We start from the raw sequence: 23,143 nt of genomic DNA, 5'->3' as shown, positions 1-23,143 counted from the left end.
CAGGTATAACTGAATCATTTTGCTGTACAGCAAAAATTAACACAACATTGTAAATCAACTATATTTCAATTAAAAAAAAACTTTCGGAAAGACATGTTTTTGGTGTCTAATATCTATTATTGAAGGCCATATGCCACCCATAGGGAGAGGAACATGGGATCTGAAAGAAGAAACCAGAATTTGGATCCCAGCTTCACCATGTGGTAGCTGCTTAACACTGCACAATTCTGCCTACCCTGCGAGTTGCATCCGTCACATGCAGCTAATGATCTTCCTAACAAATGATTATGAGGACCAAAGGAGATCATGACCATGACAAGCACAAAAGGCTATGGAACTGGGGGTAGTATTTTTATTATTTCAGGCATACCTCGTTTTATTGCACTTCACAGATAACTGCATTTTGGGGGGCAGGAGGTGGGTTTTCTGTTTTGTTTTGTTTTTTAACAAACTGAAGGTTTGTGGCAACCCTGTGTTGTCAGACAGCATTTTTTAGCAATAAAGTATTTTTTAATTTAAGGTTTGTACACTGTATTTTAGGCATAATGCAACTGCACACTTAATAGACTACAGTATAGTAGAAACCTAACTTTTACATGCACTGGGAAACCACAAACTTGTATGACTCGCTTTATTACAATATTTGCTTTACTACAGTTATCTGGAACCGAACCTGCAATATCTCCGAGGTCTGCCTGTACTGCCACAGCGTGGCAGGTCGTTCGTTATCTGGAGGCTGGGGAGAGAGAAAAATGCCTTAAAGTAATTGGCTTACCAACAATCATCTAAAACCTCGTCTTGTTTTGACTTCTACAACTCAGCTTTAGTTTTAACGTCAATACTAAAAAATTGACAAACTATACACACATGAAATAATGTTATCATAGAGCTCTAATCATGAATTTATTTGCTGAATTCATGCATATTTTCTTATTTAGAATGACACTAAGAAGAAAATGATAAGTATCATAACAGATGTTAACTCAAATATTTTCACTAGATTTTAACATCATTCCTTATGAAATAATCTGCACTTCTGACACTACATAATTAATAAATCAAAATTTTCTGAAATCCTAATTTTGTTTAAGTCTCTAGAATTCTAACAATAAAATTAGAATGGGTCAAAGAGCCAGCTGATTAAAAACAGTAATTTGTTCATGTCTCCTTGACTATCAACTCACTAGATTTTAAACAGATAGATGTTATGATACATCCTAATTATTTTCTTGTGTATAATTAGTTATTAACTTCATTCCACCTTTTGATTATCTCACTGCTGAAGATTAACAGGGATTATGTTTGCCTTTAGAATTTTTTTTAACTGACTTTCTTTGCGAATTAAGTTTGGCTGTTAATTTTTGTTCAACGGCATTTATTGGATGTTTCATTCCTCCATGCATGGCACTGTGCAGAATCTAGAGATATACAATGAAATAAGCCATGGTCCTTGCCCTCAAATATTAAAAATCTAGCAAGGAAAAGACAACAACAATAATAAAACCGTAAGAGCTAACATTTATTAAGTGCTAACCCTGTGCCAGGCACTGCTATAAATGTCTACATATTTGCCTCATTAAACCCTCTCAATAACGCTTTGAATTTAGTACCACTTCATGATCCCTATGGAACAGAAAGGAACTGACATTCAGAGAGGTTAAAATACTTGCCCAAGTTTGCATAGCTTTTAAGTGGGGGAGCCGAACAGGAACACATTTAGGTAACCATACCCTCTGGCCTCTCATTATAACTCAACTCACCAGCATACCAGCTTCTAATTATTCTAGACAGTGAACAAAGCACTATAGGGCTAACAGGCAATGATGAATTCTGTCTGAGGAAGAGAAGGAAGCTGCCAACCGAATGGAGTCTTAGAAGACAGTAGCAGGGATCTTCCCAAGCAGGGGGGACACTGAGGGCATGAAAAAGGGCACCTATGAAGGCAGGAAGTGTGACGATGTATACGACTGGCTTGGAAATGAAAAGGACTTCAGGTGGGCTAAAGCCCTAGATGGGATGAGAGAAATATGGGATGCATAAAGAAAACCTGATTTCTAAATTCCAGTCAAGAAAAATTTTAAAGAACCAATTCTTTCTGGCTACATTAACAGCTGAATTCAAAACACCAACAGCTACTAAAAGCTCTTAGCAGTTAATCGAAAATAGGTAATATTTTGGATGCTAACAAATCTGAATTATGGTAGCAACAGTGGAAGGAAGCATTTGGTTAAGAAAAAAATTAGATTAGGTGCTGTAAGGGTCAGATGACAGGAAATTCAATCTCCAACTGGCTGAATGACTGAGACCAGGCACTGGATTTCATCAATGAATCAAGCACTAGCTCTGACCTCGAGTAACCCTCAGTCCAACGCAGGAGTTGTAAGAAAACCATTTGGCTCCTGTGTGTAACATGGAATGCCAGAGATGAGCAGAGTGTTATGGGCAAAGCGAGGAAGAGAGATTAAGATGAGGATGGAAGAGGTGAGGACAGACCAAGAGGTGAGGTATTAGGTAAGATTCTTGAAGTTGACATTTCTTCTGTGTGTTATCATAAAACCAAGGAGCTGGGGAGGGGAGAGGAGAAGCAGGGTTTCTAGTAGAAGACTGAGCATGAGCCTGGCCTAAGAATGGCCAGTACTTGGAAGAGACAACAAGGGAAGTTTTCTGTTACTAGACAAGGGCAGATAAATGAGGAAGTTAACTGACAGCCAGCCTCCAGAGGGACACCAAGCCTCCAAGGGACACCATTTATTGTGGGATCCGCAAGGTCCATTTCCACGTTGGGTCGATGTAGGGATAACGTTCACAATATTAACAATCTGAGCAGCTTCCTCAGAGGGGAAGTCTCGTACAGGACCTCTGCTCTGTAGGTACCAGCCCTTCAGTTGCTAAAGGGTGGACAGACTGGGTCGTGTTCCTGAAAGAAGGACCAGGATGCCAGCTGAGGAGACTCAGGGGACTGGGGCAGCAGCTATTCGCTAAAGGGTAAGGAAGTACTTCAATATTTTACTAACTGGTATGGTTGGATTGGTACGTGTTGGCTGAAGACTGCCCTAGGCAGACCAATCTGTATGAAAAGGATGAATTTTTAAGAAGAGCCTGGAGACACAGAGACTAAATAGGAGCTCACGATGGCGTGGGCAATGCAGAACGGAAGTCCAATCTGGGCTGTGAAGGTAATAAAGACAGGACAATAGAGATTCAAGAAACATGTAGAAGGCAACTCAAGCTAGGCTCCTACTGCTAAGGACTGTCTTTTTATGGGTTTAACTTCTTACGCTAGCATGTTCTCCCATCCAAGGGTAATGCAATTATTAGATGTTCAAGGTGTCTAGTTAGTATATTCAAGGCATTAAAAAAAAAAAAAAACAGGCAAAAAGAGTAAAAATTGCCATAGTATAAAGTCTACAATGTAAAAGTTTCCTGTTAAAATGCTAAGGCATTTGGTACTCTCAACATTAAAATTTTTAACTAATTTTGTGTCATGAAGGATATGTTCCATTTTCACTAGGTTTTAGCATGTCCATCTATAAAGCATGAATAATAGTGTGATGTGTCCCTGGTTTCTGGCCACCAAGATGATCTTAAAATAACAGAACAGTAAGAAATTAACAAATTTGAGAGGATTCATTTAAAGCTTTCTACTTCAGCATGTAGAAACTCTCCTTACCCAAAGGGATAGGTTGTAAACTTGATGAAATGTTGGGTTTCATCATTTTTAATTTCTCTCAGATGATCATCTAAGATAGAAGGGTTCATCAATTTTAAATATTCCTAAAAGACATACACTTCTCATGGGCTTGTGTGTGATGCTGTTTTGATGCCTTTTGTGGTATGTTTTTACCAATAAAAAATACTCTAAGGAAAGGAGCAGGCATTAAGGAGTAGCATCGCTAGGTGCGTCAAATACTCTCATACAGCCAAGAGTAACAAATCCTGCCAATTTTCATCTGAATATATGGTGTCAAGTAAATATGTTATCATTAGACATTCTGACATAGTTGAAATTGTCTTGGGCAGTGGGAGAAGTTGGACTATTATTAAATTAGGCAAACTAGCCCTCCTTATGGAGGTCACCAGGGTCAAATATGACAAAATATATTAATTCTTCATTCATTCATTCACTCAATATTTGAGCCTCCACAGTGTACCAAGATACCTAACACCTATTTCATTGATTATTCTGCAGGCATAAAATGACTGGAATACTGTTTGCGACATAATTCAGGAACAAATCAGAAACACAGAAAGCACTGTGTAATTATAAACTACCAAAAACATAGTTACACGTGGCCACACAAAGCTCAACAAAAACTCGTGACTCCAGGGTGTTGAAATTGTACTTTCACCGTTTGCTTCAATGCAGTTTAATGAAACACGTCTGAACCGCAAATTTTAAAAATCAATAAAAATGCTTTTAATTTTGCGTACTGCAATAAAACACACAATTTGTGAACACATGTCACACGCTTGCACTTCTGTGCTAAAAATCTTGATCTACAGCTTGCCTGATTAAATGGCCTGGATTTTCCCATTAGGCCCAGGAGGCACAGAGCCAAGGGCACACAATACTTCTAGGAGGTCTACGAAAACGTTTTTCTTTAAAATCAGAAGCATAAAAATGAACTTTAAAGTCAAAGAAAATATCTTAATATGTAATATTAATATATTCATCTTTTTACCACTGCAGTTGTAAAATATAATTTTGACATATTTGTGTGGAGAAAGGAGTCCAGAGGGCAAAAATGTCTAGGCCCATGAAAATCAGGATGTGTCCCTTCTTGGTCTAAGTTTCTTTCAAAACAACAGCAAAGGCAATACCAATATCCCCTCCCTCCAAATAACTTTTAGTATGGTTATCTTTGCAAAGCAAAACACTCTGAGTACAGTCATCCTCCATATCCACAGAGGACTGACTCCAGGACCCCCTCCGATACCAAAACCTATGGATGCTCAAGTCTCTCATGTTAACATGCCATAACAGCTGCATATAACTAAGCATACCTTCCAGTATACTTACTTTAAATCATCTCTAGATTACTTATAATACCTAATGCAGATGCGATGTAAATGACTGAAAATACAATGTAAATCCTACGTAAATAGTTGCCAGCATGCAGCAAATTTAAGTTTTGCTGTTTGGAACTTTCTGGGATTTTTTTTTTTTGACTGAATATTTTCAATTTGCAGTTGGCTGAATCCGCAGATGCAGAACCTACATATACGGAGGGTCGACTGTATTCTAATCTAACTGTAGAGCCTTAAATGATTACAGAATATAACGTACCTTCAGAGCCAGACTTGAAAACGTATTTGAAACGTTGCATTTAAAGCTCAGCTGTTTATCCAGGTTTCCATCCGGATCCCGCCTCCCATAGTCAGAAAAGCCTGTCCGGTCAGTAGCTGCCACTTTCTGGAACACGGTACATGTCATCCCAGTGAAGCCAGCAGCCTTGATGACATAAGCCTCCAGAGCAATATTGGGTGAATACTTCAAAAGTCAATCAAACAGGAGTTATAAAAGATTTATAATATGGGAAAAAAGCACTTTCAAAGAGTTTCAAACACAAAACACTATACATAAGCTAGAAGAGAAAGCTCACATTCTTACTAAACAAAGACACTGTAGATAACTGGCAGAATGAAAAAAGACGCTGGAAACAAAAGGATGTCCTAAACTAGAAAGATAGCCATGCAGAGGAAAAGAGCAAGTCCCAAAGTATGGAAGATCAGATATAAATGAGAGGTCAATTTACAATAATTTGAAGAGTACGCTGCAGGAAACTATGAGCTGAAAATGGAAGTGTCTTACTAAAAAAAAAAACAAAAAAACAAAAAAAACCCCACCAAGCTAGAAAAATCAGTAGACCCCCTTAATGATCATAATACACTTAAAAGTCGCTTCATTCAACACTTCATGCCATCTTCACTTTTTTCTTTCATGGGGACAACAACTCTCAGCCTTAAGTTTCACCAATAAAATCTTTATACAGACTCGCTCCAAAGCTGTTTCGTCAGAAAAGGAAGGGAGGTGCTAGGCCAGACAGAAATGAACAGATTTTAAAAGCGAATTAGGCCAGAAAATCACCTAAGAAAGATGGCACGTGCCCCAACAATTTTAAGGAATGCAAGAGTGAGACTGAACTCGAGGGTCCACCAAAATGTACGGCCTGCCGATACAAACAGCCACCAAGCCCATGTCCGGAGGACTGCTGCCACCACTCCCTCTCTGAGAACCACGACAGAGAGGGCATGAGAAGTGGCAGGCTGACGGGTCTCTTTCACATCCATCAAGATGACAGCATGTGCTGTAAATTTCAGGGACAAGATGACATCTCCCTCCTTCAAGGATGATACATTCTATGCCCACTACAGAGGGAAGGCATCATTCTAAGTACCATATGTGGACGAAGTCCTCTTTTAAAAATTTTTTTCAAACATAGGACTTCCATGCGAGGCATCTAAAATCTATTGGGAAAATTAAAATGTTAAAATATAAGAAGGCAGAATTTTCCAAGTACCATATGCACAGTAGAAAATAACTGGTGGCTTCCTACATTTTTAAGACTAAGGAATCTTTGCATTAGCTTTTGTCCCACAGATGACACATTGCAAAAAATCTTACTAAATTCAATTATATTTAGCAAATTATATTCGAAATTTTTTTGTCAATCAAAGACATATATAATCATGATAAACATGTGAAACCTCAGGTGAAAGAAAGAAAACTGCCATTTTGAGATGGCCTTGAAGCCATATCATAAGTAGATATATAGTTTCTCAGAAACCTTTTTATACTTTGAAATGGTGTGCAAATACCCACTATACTGCCCCCTATTATATCCTTGGGTTCTCAGAAGAACGAAGGAAGTTCTCTGTGCTGAGTAATAAGCAAGGCTGAAGCACAGGATTGAAAATGGATCTAAATGACCTGGAGGACCAACTGTGGCCCGAAAACTGGCAAGCTCATTTCAAGTAAGATCATATGCCTGAGAGGGCAACTACCCTGAACTATGTTGTCAAGATAGGAGTCATGCTAAGCCTCCATTTTGTTTATTATTCAGGAAAGTAGTCCTAAACTTAACTGAGCAAAAGCACCAATAAAACACAGTCTCATCAAAAAGGTTCCACTGATCAATGGAAAGACAGCAATCTTGAATTGCGTAAAATCATAGGAGGAGGTATAGAACATTCAACGAATCCATTAAAATAGTTAGAAAATGAAAATCATGGGCCAGATCAGAATATGACTGCTAAAAGAATAAAGCATTATTTATTATATTTACCACGTTTGTCATATTTACCACATTTTAGAACAAAAAAAGGAAGCAGTACACCAAGAAATTTAGGACAAATAAAACAATACTATTTAATGGAGTGACTACTACATATAAATAACTCATTATCCCAAGAGTGAAATTGACTGAAAAATGCCCATAGGTTCAGAAGGGTTGGGGATTGGAATCCTTGTTCCCTTTTGAAATTGAAACCTGGGCAAGAAATCAAGCACTGTTTCAAAACATCCTTCAGGGACGGGAACAGAATACCAGCTAGGGTGGACAGTGGGTATGTGACAGGAGGGCAATTCTATAGTGCTGTTATTTGTGTTGTAGCAAGTTTCAGAGGATGAGACAGTGCTAACCGTTCAAATTACAAATTAAGATAGCACTTTCCAGTTACCAAGAACACAGACTATTCAGAGGCAAAATTCTCTCTTAAAATGTCTAAGAACAGGAAATTCTGTAAGAATCAGCAATAACAAAATACCCCATAATGGGGAACAGGCTTATCTCTTTTGAGCTAGAGCTGCTTTACATGAACCTTTTCCTTAGAATTCTAGGCTAACGCACTTACTGTTGAATAAACATGAGCTCCGTTTGCTAGCCGGTACGTGGCGATGCGCTGTAGACACTGAACAATCCTACTGCAGGCTTTAGCTTCCCTCTGCGCCAGCCCCAGGACACGATCGTCAGCCAACATGATGTTACTTGCAATGTCAACCATCACATCACCGAGCTAGCAGGCGTGCAGGAGAGAAAAGGAAGCTCTTTAGAGCCAACGCAGGTGGCTTAACATCATCAAAATCCTAATGAGACACCAAGATGGGCCTTCAGTCTACATTTTCACGTGAAAACCCAACAGGCATTTGACTTGCTTCTCATTAAAACATCTCCAGACGGGAAGAGCACAGTCAGTTATAACCATTTGGTAATATTTAGCTCAAAACAGTAAACGTAAGTAACCATCAAATCATTGGTGAAAAGACTGGCATGCAGTACTCAAACTGATGAAGGATGGGGGCGAGGGGGAGAAAGGCGATTAAATTAATCAAGGGGAGGAAAAAGACGTCATGTGATTCTCAGAATAAAAAGATCTCGACTCTGTCTGGAAAAATACTTATCTTCTTTTTGCGTGTTACTTAACATTTTTATTAAGAAATATTTGCCACACATTGTCAATCAACTATACTTCAACTTAAAAAAATTTTTTTTAATTAAAAGAAAGAAAGAAACTTACACTGGCTCCCTCTTTAGTATCCTGTCATGTTCAAAACTCTAGGTATGTCCAACTACTGCAAGTTCCCCATATGCGCTGGGCCATCACACGTGTCTATGCACATGTGGTTCCCTCTACCTCGCATGAGCTGCTTCTTGCTTTCCTCCCAACTCAAGGGATGGTTTAAGACCCAGTGCCACGAAATAAATGGATCCTAAGAAGTGTCCACTTTTCCACCGCTTGTTTTGTTTCATTTACTCAGTTCTTTTCATTAGCTCAGTTCATAATTTACAGACGTAAACATCTGTCGGGCAATGCCAGTGGAATGTCAATTGGCCGTTGTTGACGGTGACTTGTGTGTCCCGTATCAGAGAAGTAAACTGAACAGTCCAGGCTAAGGAGGCAGCCTGTTGTCAAAGGGGTTTGCTACTGAACAAAATGTTCACAAGAGGGAGAGCCATGGCAGAAAGAACACAAGCATTCCAGAGGTAGCACTGGAGGATTTACAAACTGGCAGGTCCTCTAACCAAGAAAGAAGCATCAGAAGCCCCAAAGCCAAGCCAGAAAGCCAAGGCCGTTTCAGCAGACCTTTAGATCATCCCAGAAGATCCCAGCTGAGCTTTGCAACCCTGTTCTGCCTCCAATACTCTTCCCAGAGTGTGTAACTATGACAGCTGAGAGGGGTTTGGAAAAAGGTCAGTCCTTTCCACCCATGGTTCACTTCAGGAACAAGACAAGCCTGCAGAAATCCACCAGATCCCACCCCCGGAGCCTTGGAGTGAAGCAACTGCAGTAAGAACAGGGGAAAGAACAAAGCCGCAGATCCTGACAGCGAGCAGGGCAGGCACCTCCCATACCTTCCTTTATTTGTGAAATAAGGATAATAACCATCCTGTCTTTTCTGCATGTTGTAAAGATTAAGTTCCACTAATAACTATAAGACTCCTGAAACCATGCCTGGCACATGGCAGGTACTCAAAACATAGCTCTTCTTGTTATTTTTATTGTTTTTTATTTTCATTTCAATCCCAAAGTAAGTCTATTTGAGGATGACAGGCTCTAGAAGAAGTGTTAAGAGGGGTACATTTTTAAAGTCTATATGTTCATACATATAAAGAGGAACAATGCATCCAGCAAAACTGCCACTTCCTCCTCTGGAAAGCCCCACCGCCTCATCCAATTAAAATATAGCTAACTGACTTCATACTGACCTTACCATCGTGTGTCACAATTCTGTCCTTATTTTAATTCCAATGTAAACATCTTGGGGGCAGGGACAGCACAACATCCTATTTATATCCACACCCTTACTCATTAGTGTAATAACTCTTCGTATAAAAGCCAATAGCTGTACAATATCCATTCACTCCCTGACTAAATATTTATTGAGGACCAAGGTGAACTAGACACTGTCCCAAGCAATGGAGATTCAGCAGTTAAAGAAACATAAAAGATCTGTTTTGGAGTTTATACCTAGTAAAGAAAATATATAACAAGCAAGTAAACACATTTTTAAAAAGTGACTAGGTTGTGATACCTGCACTAAAGGAAATAAGCAGAGTAGTGTATGATAGATAGTAATGGAATATAATTCAAAAGCCCTATTCCAATAGACTCACATATTCTCAAGAGGCATTTCACCCAAGCCCAAGACATTAACAAGATCAAACTCTGTAGAATCCTGAGTCTGTTCACTTGACACAATTTTTGAAAACATCAACACCTCGGAACATATTCCCAAAAACAACAGGTATGAGGGTAAATTTCATTTTAACAGAGGCCCTTATCTCTGGAGTTATGAAGACGGGTAGTGACTCCTGAATATGTCAATCAGCCATTTATACAGCAACTGAAATAATAACTGCCACCTCTTGATGGGAATTCAGAGTAGCTGGACTCATTTGGTTATGTTTTTATCTCTTATTCTTAACTTTTATTTCAAATTTGTACGTGAAAATAAATAAAAAAGAGATGATGCGGTAAAATATACCTACTGCAGTGGTCCCCAACCTTTTTGACACCAGGGACTGGTTTCCTGGAAGACAATTTTTCCACGGGCGGGGGTGGGGGGTGGGGGTGGGGGGGTGAGGGGATGGTTCAGGCGGTCATGCGAGCGATGGGGAGCGATGGGGAGCGATGCGGAGCGATGGGGAGCGATAGGGAGGGATGGGGAGCGATGGGGAGGGATGGGGAGCGATGGGGAGGGATGGGGAGGGATGGGGAGGGATGGGGAGCAAAGAGGAGGGATGGGGAGCGATGGGGAGCGATGGGGAGGGATGAGGATCGGGAGATGAAGCTTTGCTCACCTCCTGCTGTGCAGCCCGGTTCCTAAGAGGTCTCAGACCTGTAACCGGTAGGCTGCCCGGGGGTTGGGGACCCCTGCTCTATAGCTATAAGAAAAGAAATGACCACTGGCTGCAAAAACTTAAAAGATAAAATATAGGAAAATACCAATTCTCCTCTGAGGCACTACTCAAATATTTCTGTGGTGTTTAAAAAATGAGCACAAGTACAACTAGTTTCATAATTTCTTTAAAAGTTTTACATGTATGGACTTTATGAAAATCCAACATGAGACCTGATTGATAGATACATCATCTCTTCTGAAAAACTATGTTTTGATCAAAGAACTACAGCTATGGGTCACTAGATAATGCCGGTAAAGGAATTTAACATGTGTTAATAATTGTAAAGAAGAGAAATATCTCTAAGAATGTACAGAGCTAATAAGAGTGGTTGCCTTAGCTGAGAACAAGCTATTTTTCTCATTATTTCATTACAAATGGCTAAGAACTAAGGAAAGGGATTTGTTGCCAATATATTCCCTAGGGCAGGTAATCACGAAATGCTACATGCTTCTGTAGCTTGGTTACGGAAGTAGTTCTGAATCCTTCACAGTGGCAAAAAAAGGACACAGAAAGGATAACAGTGCATGAAGAATTACACTGGATTTAAAAAGTATTCCTGAAATCTGACACACAGATATAGTTTAATAACTGCAACCAGCGTTAGGAAGCACTGTCTTCTCTCTTTGACCGCATTCCCTGAAGGCCACGCCAGCCGCAAAAGGGTCAGAAGGAATCATGCACCTGCTCTTCCACCTGTCACACTAAACAGTGAGGATCAAATGAAAACACTCTGAACACACTTTATCCAAGATAAAAGGATAAAGAAATGAAAATGCCACATTAATAACAATGAAATCGTTAAATGTCATCTGCTGTAAGAGACAGAATATTTCATGTTCTTTTCTATATTCATGTTCAGAACCCTGGGCAAAATTAGTTCAAAAATCATCCGTAAATTCCATGAATTTCTGATGTTAGTTCATGAAACACACAAGATAATACATAGACTAAACTTGATGATATTTAATTTTAATGTAATAGAAGCATAAGATAACACTGCAGCCAGAATATTTATGTGCCTTGGAGTTAAGTACTCCTGGGTTAAGATTTCAACTGTCCCGTACATGTTAAATGCCCATAGCAGATTATTTAGCCTCTCCAAGACTCAGTTTGCCCATCTGTAAAATGAGACCAAGAACCCTATAAGTGCCCAGAATGTCTCATTTCATAGTAAATTAAGGACAAAAAAAAAAAAAAAAAAAAAAAAAGAAGGCAAATATCTTCATTAAGTAATTCATGCAGTTTGAGAAAAGTCAAGAGATCCAGGCCCCTCCCCACATTTATGTTTTCAAGCACGAATCAGCAGGGGGTACCCTCAGCAATGCTAAGAACCAGAGAAGCAAAAATTACAGACACATGTATCAGCAGGGCAGTACGCTGGGCAGTTGTTTGGGGACAGCCATGATGGAGATGGGAAGTGCAGAACTGACAAGTAGTCCAAACCTGACTAAATAATAACAAGAGCGGTTGATATCATTATTTAAGTTCAAGCAGTCTTCATGGTTTCTCCTAATTACAATCTATTATATTGAGATCATAGCTATCTCAAGGTATGTTATGTTGCCCTGATTACTTTTAATGAAGGAATTGCTCTGTTGTGAGAGTCAAATTTTAAGAGTGTTATTTATGTCACTGTTAACTGGCTTCAGCATCCTGGGGGGCCTGGGGACCCCACTGAACGTGTCTCAGCTTGTCTAGTTAAGTAGTCAATATTCAGTGAGAGGTCTAATTGTGATGACCATGAGGACTGTGGCAAAGGCGAAAGCTCTGACGTCACTGTGGTACAGAAGTAAAGAGGATGATGATGGGGAAATGGGTGGGAAGGGAAGCGGGGAAAAAGCCTGAAAATAATGTCATGTGGAATAAATGTTGCATTTATTCTCCATTTCTTTACAGAAAGGATTTGAGACAGCCTAACACAATTAAAAAGATTATTTATCTTTTAATTTAAAAAGAATTAAGAGTGAGAAATACAGACTTGAAGAGACACAGATAAGTCAAAAATACACATCAATGCAAATACCATATCATAACACTTATATGTGGAAACTAAAATATGACACAAATGAACTGTGTATGAAGCAGAAACAGACTCATAGACATAGAGAACAGATTTATGGTTGCCAAGGGAGAGGGGAGGAGGGGGAGGGATGGACTGGGACTTTGGGGTTAGCAGATGCAAACTACTACATATAGAAAGGATGGACAACAGGTCCTACTGTAGAGCACAGGGAACTATATTCAATATTCTGTGATAAACCATAATGGAAAAGAATATAAAAAAGAATGTCTATATATATGTGTGTGTATAACGGAATCACAAATTAATGCAACATTGTAAATCAACTATACTTCAATAGAAAAATAAAAAATTACATGTCAATGGCAGAGCTGCTGGGACTGGGGAAAAATTGATGCTTACTATGTTTCTAGTCAAGGCAATAAAGACAATTTTACAATTAACAGAAAGAAGAACATTTCCTCCAGGTAGACAAACTTGCTTTTATAAAAAAAATTCTTAGAACACGTGAAGAACACTGTTCAAGAGAGGCAGAGTGTAATGGGCAACACCCTCAGCCATATGTTCACGACAATGGAAAAGCTGAACTTCCAAGATTCCTCCAGTTCTCCCAATGGAAGCAGATTCTGTTTTTTTCTGATTACAGAAACATTATGTGCATCTCATTTTCTGGAAGTATGAAGGTCTAAGTACTCTGGACAATTCTTATAAAAGTGAAAAATGCTAAAGGAAAAAAAGTTACCTTTTAAACACACCACTGTCAGTGAGAAAATAAAGGCTCCACCAGAGACTAACAGCAAAACAACAGGAATCCAAGGAGCTCTGAGGGTGAACTCAGCTGATCACCGACTATGTTTTGACTTCCATGCAGGGCCTAGGCCCCGCCAACACAGGCCTAACAGGAGAAGACCACTGCGTAAAGCTGATAACCCAAAGGAGACACCCCCAGGGTCAGTGCAAACCAGCATTAAATTAGCCTCAAGAAAGGAAGGGAATGGCAAGGAGACTTGAAACTTCCCTGTCTTGACCCTGGCATGAGGTGGGAGGTGAAAAAATCTCTTCCCTGACAATTTGTCAACACAAATCAACCTTCACACAGGACTGAAAGCCGAGTTCACCTTTTTTCTGTGGTCTGTAAAACCTCAAGAGAACAACTAATTTCAAAGTGACCCCCTTAACCCCGATATTGCCCCTCGGCTCTTAGCAGCAGCACATAAATATCACGCTTAATAATGATACATTAGAGCATTGTCATTAAGACCGCTCATCACCAACATGTATCAGCACTGTTCTGGAGGTCCTCACCAACGTATATACAACCAGAAAAAAAGAAGGATGTATTTTATATAGGAACAGAGAAACCAGCTGTTCTTTCCTGGTGACATAATTGTCTACAAAATCCCACAAAACCAACTACAAAATTATATGAATGAATTCCCAGACACGAGGTCCACATGTTTTTTAAAAAAACCATAATCAAGGAAAACTGAACATGGACTAGGTATTTTATGATATTAAGGACTTAGAATTCATTTGGGTGATATAATGACAGTATCATGGTTCTATTTTAAAATTCCTTATAATTAAAAAAAATTATGGATGAAATGTGTCATCTAAAATTTGCTATTAAATGTTCCAGCAATGAAAAAGACAGAAAGATACAGAGAGTGAGACAGAGAGAGAGAAGGTGGGAGGGATAGAAGACAAAGGAGATGAGTGGATAGGAGAGATGAAACAAGAATGGTAAATACTGAAAATTGTTGAAGCTTTGTGAAAGGTATTTTTAAAAAGTATTAATAATAACAGTCCTTCTCCTATGTTTTTGGCATTTTCCAATTAAAAAAAAGTTTCTGGAAAGTTTTTAAAAAGTTAAACGCAAAGAGAACTTTTTTAAAAAAGCAAGATAAGGATGGAAAATGAAGATTCTACACTGGTTCTCAGAGCCTGTGCCAAAGACTTCTTGCCCAGTATCACCTGGAATTTGTAGAAATGCCAATTCTCAGACTCCCTCACAGACCTACTGAATCAGAACCTCAGGGCATGGAGCCTACCAGTCTGTGTTTAACAAACCTTCCAGGTGATCATGACACACACACACATTTGAGAAACCATGTGGTGGAAGGATCAAAAGGCCAGAAGCTGGCTCTTTGAAAATCTTTACAGAAAAGTCTGACAAGTAAGATGAAGGAATAAAACATTAAAAATACCGAAAATGAAAAGGAAACATAACCATCAATACTGAAGTGATTATGTCTTAAAATGAATAAATGAAAGAACTTTACATTTTTAAAAATCTGTACATAAAAATGCAGTAAATTAGCATTAAGGTGCATGCCTCACTCACATATTTAAAATGAGAGCACAGGAAGGAGACTATACCATGTAACCAACTCTAATCTTCATAGACTTTCTCATCTTCTGAAATGGATATACATTTGTTTTCACAAGAGGAATCACTATCGTAAGTATAGAACAGACACTGCCTGACAGACAACCTTCAGCTCTTTTTAAAAGACCCCAGGAAACAAATCACTTAGATCTGGCAGTCTGATAGCTTCCAGCACCCACCTAAGACCATAGAGTACCACCCTGTGCTGGCTGGATTCAGTCACAGGTTATTTTAGTTATAACAAAATCCACAGCAGAATAACTTTTTGGACATAATAGAAAAATCAATTTAATTGTTTGTCCAATTATGCTATATGCATTTAAGGATACCTCAGCATAATTTTACGCAGTGGTAATTAACTTAAAATGAAGCCCTTAAGCCTCATGATTGCCTCTTAATATAGTAATAAACAGTGAAAGCAATGGCCTGTAGTCTAAGTTTCCAAAGAATCAGATATCTGTCACTGCATCATAGGTAGTATTACATTTATACCTCAATTGTTCAATCCTGAATAATTTTCCTGTTTCTTCTATTTATACTTAAGAAGTTGCCATCATTTGTTTCCAAAGATGATTAAAATTTTACCTCCTATGTTAGCCAGTGAAAGTGACAGCAATCTCCTTCAAACTAAGTTTGTAGATAAGTAACTAAAGCAGTCTCGTGATTTTTTTTTAAGGACCTCTTTCATAGTCTCTGAGATCATAATAATGTTAAATGTCCCAACCCTATAAAAAGTATATCCTAGCCTTGCAATGATTCTGCAAAATAGTTTCACCTATATTTCTCACTTGCACACACAAACTTTGCACGTTACACAGGGCAAGTATCATCCCCCATTTTAAAAACAAAGGGCCCATGGTTAATAACTCACGAACCAGGTCCACTTTCAGTCCTCAACAAGATGCTTCCCCCTAAGAACATACTAAAGCAGCAGACCATTTTTTCCACACACCAGCAAACATGGTGGAATGTACCGCATTGCTCTTCCCGAGTTGGGAGGTGTGCAGAAGTCCCTCACACCAAAACAGGGCAGCATGGGAATAAACATCTATTACGTGATGGCAAAATCTTTCTCCAGGTCCACATTCCAAATGTCATTCCAATTACTCTAGTGACCACCTTCCATGAATGACTTCTAATCATGTGGGCAGCTAACCTGTGATTATAATCAACAAGGGAGAGCAGTATTACCACAGAAGCAGAATTCACACGGCTCCTCCCAGGGCTAGAAAAATTTACCATGCGAAGCAGGCTGTGGCCCAAAGACACAATCAAGCAAGAGAACAGTTCATTAGGAAACTGTGGTCTGAAGTTCAGATAACAACACAGAAATGCTAACTCATCGTCAAGTGGTCCATTGACCTGAATCCTATTTACATACACGTCACTATTTTCTTTCCTTTAACAGCTACATCACATCAAGTAAAGTACCTAATGTACTAGGGCTGCAGTTTCAAAACTTACGACCAAAATGCAAGATATTAATAGATACTATACAAAAAAAATTCCTTGGTTAAATGATTTAAGGAAAAAGGCATATTACTTACCTTTTTGCACATTAATGAATCTGAGATGTCCCACATAAAGAAATACATTAGACTTTGTTTAGTCCAGTCTTTTCCCTACAGTACTTTTGGAATACAATGACAGGGCAACACTGTACTAGAAAGTAAATGTTATACAGCAGAAACTTCTGGATTAGACAGCCAAGGTTCTTGGGTTCTGTTTTCAGCCCTGCACTAACCTAACTGAAAAACCTTAGGTAAATCATTTAATTTTCTCTGGGCTTCAGTGTATGACCTAATCTAAGTTTCTTCTACCTCTAAAATTCATTTTTATGTAAGTGATTTTATCACAAGAGAAACAGTTCATATAAAGCTCTCACCTAGCTGGAAACTTAAAGTTTAAGAATATGTTAATCTGCATCTAAAAACTCATTCAAAACATTATTTGCTGCTCATTCATTCTGAAAACCGTGGTTGTTGAAGTTTTCCCTTAAAGGATACCATGTGGACAAGCATATCACAGTTTTAAAGTGGCCCCTTTTCAAAGCTATTAAATTTTCATAACTTGTGTATTTTAATCACATGGAATTTTTTTTTAAGTTCCTAAAGTAGTCTTTCACTTCTCTAGGACATTCCAAAAGCAGTTAAGCAATTTAACACAAGATCTGGGGGCCAGAACTCTCACTAAGAAGGATGGACACCTGACAGTGTGGAGAAGAGAAATCCCAGGCAGCCTGAGAGAAGCAGCCAGGCTGACCTACAACGTGGATGCAGGACGTTGATTTCTCACAGGCTGGCTCTGCCCCATCACGGTAATTTCCAAGAACTGACAGTTCACCTCTACTCTTCCCAACAAGTCACTATAATGGAGCATAGGTTTTTCAATGACAATTTTAGAAGTTAAAAGGTATATTTAGTTCAAATACAGCAAACATAAACAGCCTTTCAAAATACAGATTCAACCCTATCACATGACCATTTGCTGATATGCTATATGCTACAAATCTGAACCAGAAAATACCTCTTTTGATTTTTCCTCTTTAGTAAATCTTCCAAATTTCTCTATCATTTCAGCCACAAATATAACATCCATCTTGTCAGAAAAGTTGGCTGCTTCCACAGTGTAAGCCAATAATTGTCGGGCTGTGGCCACAGCGTTGGTAAGATTGAGGGGCATCTATATTAAAAAGGCAAAAAGATGCACTTAGCAAATCATGGACAAAATTTTGACATCTTACCTTTGCATTTCAAAACATGGCAATGAATTCAAATTTTTTATCATCTACTCACTATGACCTTCTTAAAGTGCTTTTCCAAAACTGAGAAGACTGAAATATTATTGGAAATTTACCTGAAGGAACTATTTTTAACTTGGAATGGAATATAACAGTACATAAATGGGCTGCACAATCTCTTCATCTCTACCTAGCCAAATTCTATATATACTCAATTCCAATTGCCTAGTAACACCTTTCCTGAGTATTCCAGCCAGGAAGGATCAATATCTGGCCTGGAACTCCTGCCACATGGGAGCATGAATCACTTATTTGCCTCTTATCTGTACTGTCATGCACTGCCAGTAATGCTTCCCATTTGTTTATTTATTGACTTAAACACGACTCAGCACCAACCATTACAAAAAGGGTATATCAGGTGCAGAGGAACGTAAGAAAATGTGTAAGACACAGAAAGCACCTGCCAGCCGCTTATAATCTGCTATGGTTTAAAAAAAGACACACAGCAGCAGAGATAAGAAAAAGCATACGAAGAGTACAAGTGCAACAAGGGATCACTTGTGACAAAGGATTTATAAAAGGAACTAAAGGGTAGCTTCCCAGGTGCATTTGAAGGATGGTTGGGATTTTGCCTGGAGATACAGATGATGAAGGTATTCGGGCAAAGGCACAGAGTCAGGTCGTAACTGGAAAGGAAGAGTGGTGCCAGGGATGCCCTTCTCTGGTTGAGAAGGACAGGTCTGATCCCAAAGACACAGTCCACTGAAGTATAAACACCAAATCCTATGCTTTACTAGTATTAAAAAAAAAAAATCTTACGTATTTGGTGTGAGTACCACGTTTTATTAGCACCCTCGGCCGATCCGAAGACTTCCCAGTTACCTGATTAAACATGTAAAGAACCCTAGTGACATCATTTGCATACTGGCAGCGAGAATAATCATCATCCGCCCAAAGGCCACCTCGATCACACCTGCGCCAGGCCCTTCTCTCATCCTGGGCGTTTCCGGGATAGATCCCACCGCTGTGGGTATTCCGAGTACACTGCAGGTGTGCGGTAATGCCTGCCAGCGTTCTGGGCCACCTAGAGAGACGAAGACAAAACGGCCTAAGAGAACCTACGCTGACACTAGTAACAGCAGAGGAAAATCAAGGTTTAGAACATGTCACACAGAATCAGACAAAAATCAAGAAGAAACAAAACTCCTTTAATAATAAGGACTCCCAAAAAAATGTTTTAAGTTAAAATGGACTAAACCGTTTTAAGCTACCAGCCAAGTGTATTTTATTACCCTAACAGAATATTTTCCTAAAATATTCTAAATATAAACAGACAGGGAAATTGTATCTTACCCAGTAGAGAAGAAAAATGGTACACCAAATGGTCCTGCGTTTCTTTTTAATTACTGTTACTATATTGTTGGCTTATATAACCATTAGTTACATAAGGTCAGAATTTTATCCAATATAAATAGAATTTGCCCTTTCACAGAAGGAGAGTTAGTATATGTGTAGAAAAGAGCTACCATAGCAGGCCCAAGACTGCTCTCCTTAGAAAGGCCTGCTTGCAATGCTGGTCCTTCGGTGGCACCTAGGAACTTGGGGCTTGGAGTGTTCCCATAAACAGTTAACTGGTAAAGGTGATTCACGGTACCTAGACTGTCTGGACAAGCAATATGGTGTATGCTAAGCACCTGCTTTCTTCCTGGGAGTCTGAAATTTTGATATCAGGTAGGCAGAGGATGCCTACATGACCAGCCCCCAACAAGAACTTTGGGTGCTGTGTCTCCAGTGGGCTTCCCTGGGCAGAAACACTATACAGAGGCTGCTGTATTTTCAAGGCTGGAGGAGTAGTGAGCTCCGTGTGACCTTCCTGGGAGGCAGAGATAATCAAGAACCTTACACGTGGATCTCTCCAGAACCCACCTGTGTCTTTTTCCCTTATTATCCAGCTATGTATATTACTGTATCACTATATCTTAGATGTCACTACAGCTATACGCTGAATCCCATAAGTCCTTTTAGCAAACTTCTGCACTTGGCTGGGATGGCGGGGGGGGTGGGTCTTGGAGACGTCCAATACCATATACAACCGAATTTATCTGGGTGAAGCCCAGATAAATTGTACAGTCACTGTGCAAGTGAAGTGACTACACTGACCTGCTGGTATGAATCAGCACTAACCGGATTGAGAGAAATCTTTGTTATTTGAGCTCTATTTCTCCAAAACTGGGAATGAAAATAACATATTTGATAATATTTTATATGTCATATATATATATTACATATGAGTCAGTTATAGCTGACTCATAACATATGAACTGCTAAATTATAATATCAGCCACACCAAAATAGAATGCATTATGAAAAACTATATAAAAGATGAAGCAAGACTAAACTAAATCTTATTAATGCAGTGGAAGTTGTAACTGTATAATATCTTACGGAATGTCAAAAGATAAATAATTCAGTTAAATGATTAGACTCTACTTCTATTTTTAAAAATGGAAAACCCTCCAAAACTATGAGTAAAAACAGAAAATCCACCATAAGCAGAAAACATACTATGACTATTTAATGAAGATGCTGAATTTAACAAAATTAACAAATGCTATATATTGCACTTTAACGTATACTTTAAATATTTAAATATTATAGATTAACAGTTAATCCACATAAAAAACTTATCCATTGGCAATAATAAATTATGATTTCCACACATTCATGTCAAGAATTTTAAAAGGGGGAGGGGGAGGAGGACGAAAGGCAATTTTTAAAAAATCAATGGAGAAGTAGCTGAGGTAAAGATGTTATTGCTTCTTTACCTTTGACTTGAAAGATTAACACCAAAGGGTTTTTTTTCTTATCCTTAAAAATCAGACTTACAGCCACAAGGCAGCAATACCACCAATCATAAGACAGCTATAAACTGGGTATTCAACAATCTTTATGCTGCTTTACAGAGCTACATATCTCCCTTCATTTATATTAACTATATAACTCATTGCTAAAATTCTAAACATAAAGAACTTTAGGTAAATAACATATTTCAAGATAATGTTTTAAAGCAACTTTGAAAGTAAGGAGAGTCTAAGGTAAAAGTTTTTAGCTCTCACAAATTCTAAACTTTCTACTAAAAAAATAGCAAACAAATCACAGTATTTAACCCATTCTGATCATCTTAACAGAGTCCAACACTAGTGGCTCCCCAGCTTTCAGACCACCCAACAGCCTTCCTTTCTCAAAGTCCCTCTTGCTTAATTGTCAGAAGAACCAAAGGGGAGGAAAAATGGTTATGTGTTTCTGCTAATTGTGATGTCCACTTAACTGCCTACGGTTAAAAGTCAATTAGCACCACAAAACCTTCCAAAGGTCATCCAAAAAGAGCCCTTAAAAAAAAAAACAGAAAAAAAAAGAAAAAAACCAGAAAATGCTATTAGCACACTTAGTAGAATTTCCAAACTGTTTCCTAAAGTAGTGGTTCTTAACTTTTACAACAAAACCACCTGATAAAAATGAACACTTCTCGGGCTTCCCTGGTGGCGCAGTGGTTGAGAGTCCGCCTGCTGATGCAGGGGACACGGGCTCGTGCCCTGGTCTGGGAAGATCCCACATGCCTCGGAGCGGCTGGACCCATGAGCCAGGGCTGCTGAGCCTGCGTGTCCAGAGCCTGTGCTCTGCAACGGGAGAGGCCACAACAGTGAGAGGCCCGCGTACCACAAAAAAAAAAAAAAAAAAAAAGAACACTTCTGGCTCAACTTTCAGAGACTTATAAATCAATAGATCTCAGATATAAGTTCAGGCACCTGTTTTTACTTTTAATCTCCATAAATGATTCTGAAATCACTTATGGGTAGCCCTTAGATATATAAGGATATATATGTGAATACACATATATTTCTCAAATTTTCTTTCTGAGGACAGGAAACTGGTCACATATGTCTATGCCTTTGAGAATAAAAAGATGAGGGGCCAGTCAGCCCTTTCCAGCACTCTCCATGTCACTGACCTGAAATCCCCTTTATTGTTTACCACCCTCTCAGGAGGACAGTACTGTGCAGAGCTTTCTAAGACCACAATATCAACGGTTCTCGTATTGTTCCCACGTTTGGACTGGACATGGCAGCCCCAATTTCCAGTCGATCCAGCCTGAATATTAGAAATGGTTAGGGCACTGCATGAAGAAAGAGTTTAAAGAGAGAGAAAATATGGTTAGGCAAGAAGGAAGACAACATGTGCTTCGATCATTCTTTGAGCAAACATGAATGTATGCTGTAGGACAAGTGCTTGCTTGCTAGATTAAAAATAATAATAATAAAAAAAATAACCCCTCCATTTAAGTACTTCAGCAGCAAGTCAAGACAGGCAGGTAAAGGGAGACCTAAAATACTACGGTAAAAGCTATAGCGGAAGAATGAATGGAGTGGCACTGAGACTTCTCCCTCCAAGAAAAGGGAGGGCAGGCCACCACAGGGAGCAGAAACCAAGTGCCAAGGCAGAAACATCATGGCACTTCCTTCAGCAAAACTAAAGGAAAGTCAATTTCTGTTTTGTATATAAGTTCATTTGTAACCTTTTTTTTTTTTTAGGTTACACATACAAGCAATAAAAACAGAAATAGACACACAGACATAGAAAACAAACTTATGGTTACCAAAGGGGAAAGGGGGGAGGAGGGATAAATTAGGTGTTTGGGATCAGTATACACACACTCCTATATATAAAATAGTAACCAGCAGGGAACTTCACTTGGTATTCTGGAATAACCTATAAGGGAGAAAAATCTGAAATAGATACATGCATACACGTACAACTGAATCACTTTGCTGTACAACTGAAACTAACACATTATAAATAAACTATACTTCAATAAAAAAAGAAAAAAATCGGGCTTCCCTGGTGGCGCAGTGGTTGAGAGTCCGCCTGACGATGCAGGGGACATGGGTTCGTGCCCCGGTCCGGGAAGATCCCACATGCCGCGGAGCGGCTGGGCCCGTGAGCCATGGCCGCTGAGCCTGCGTGTCCAGAGCTTGTGCTCCACAGCGGGAGAGGCCACAACAGTGAGAGGCCCGCATACCGCAAAAAAAAAA

General features: G+C 39.1%; 1 protein-coding gene across 2 annotated transcripts in view; it reads right to left on the bottom strand.

The window, feature by feature from the left end:
- The window catches only part of ADGRA3 (adhesion G protein-coupled receptor A3), a 116,397-nt gene that overhangs the window by 27,870 nt on the left and 65,384 nt on the right, over window positions 1-23,143 (bottom strand). The window contains exons 8-12 of one of the 2 annotated variants that reach the window (XM_029235563.1): window positions 22,063-22,227; window positions 18,936-19,137; window positions 17,840-17,995; window positions 7,855-8,016; window positions 5,288-5,491 (exon numbers count right to left, since the gene is read on the bottom strand). In XM_029235563.1, the coding sequence (XP_029091396.1) occupies window positions 5,288-5,491; window positions 7,855-8,016; window positions 17,840-17,995; window positions 18,936-19,137; window positions 22,063-22,227 (889 nt within the window). The remainder of the gene's footprint in view (window positions 1-5,287; window positions 5,492-7,854; window positions 8,017-17,839; window positions 17,996-18,935; window positions 19,138-22,062; window positions 22,228-23,143) is intronic. The other variant, XM_029235564.1, reaches the window with a different exon arrangement.

Source organism: Monodon monoceros, unplaced genomic scaffold, assembly GCF_005190385.1.
Source record: "Monodon monoceros isolate NGI ecotype Baffin Bay Population unplaced genomic scaffold, NGI_Narwhal_1 Super_Scaffold_20, whole genome shotgun sequence".
NCBI lineage: Eukaryota > Metazoa > Chordata > Mammalia > Artiodactyla > Monodontidae > Monodon > Monodon monoceros.
Note: the sequence above shows the minus strand (reverse complement) of the source record. Positions and strands in the feature narration are given on the sequence as shown.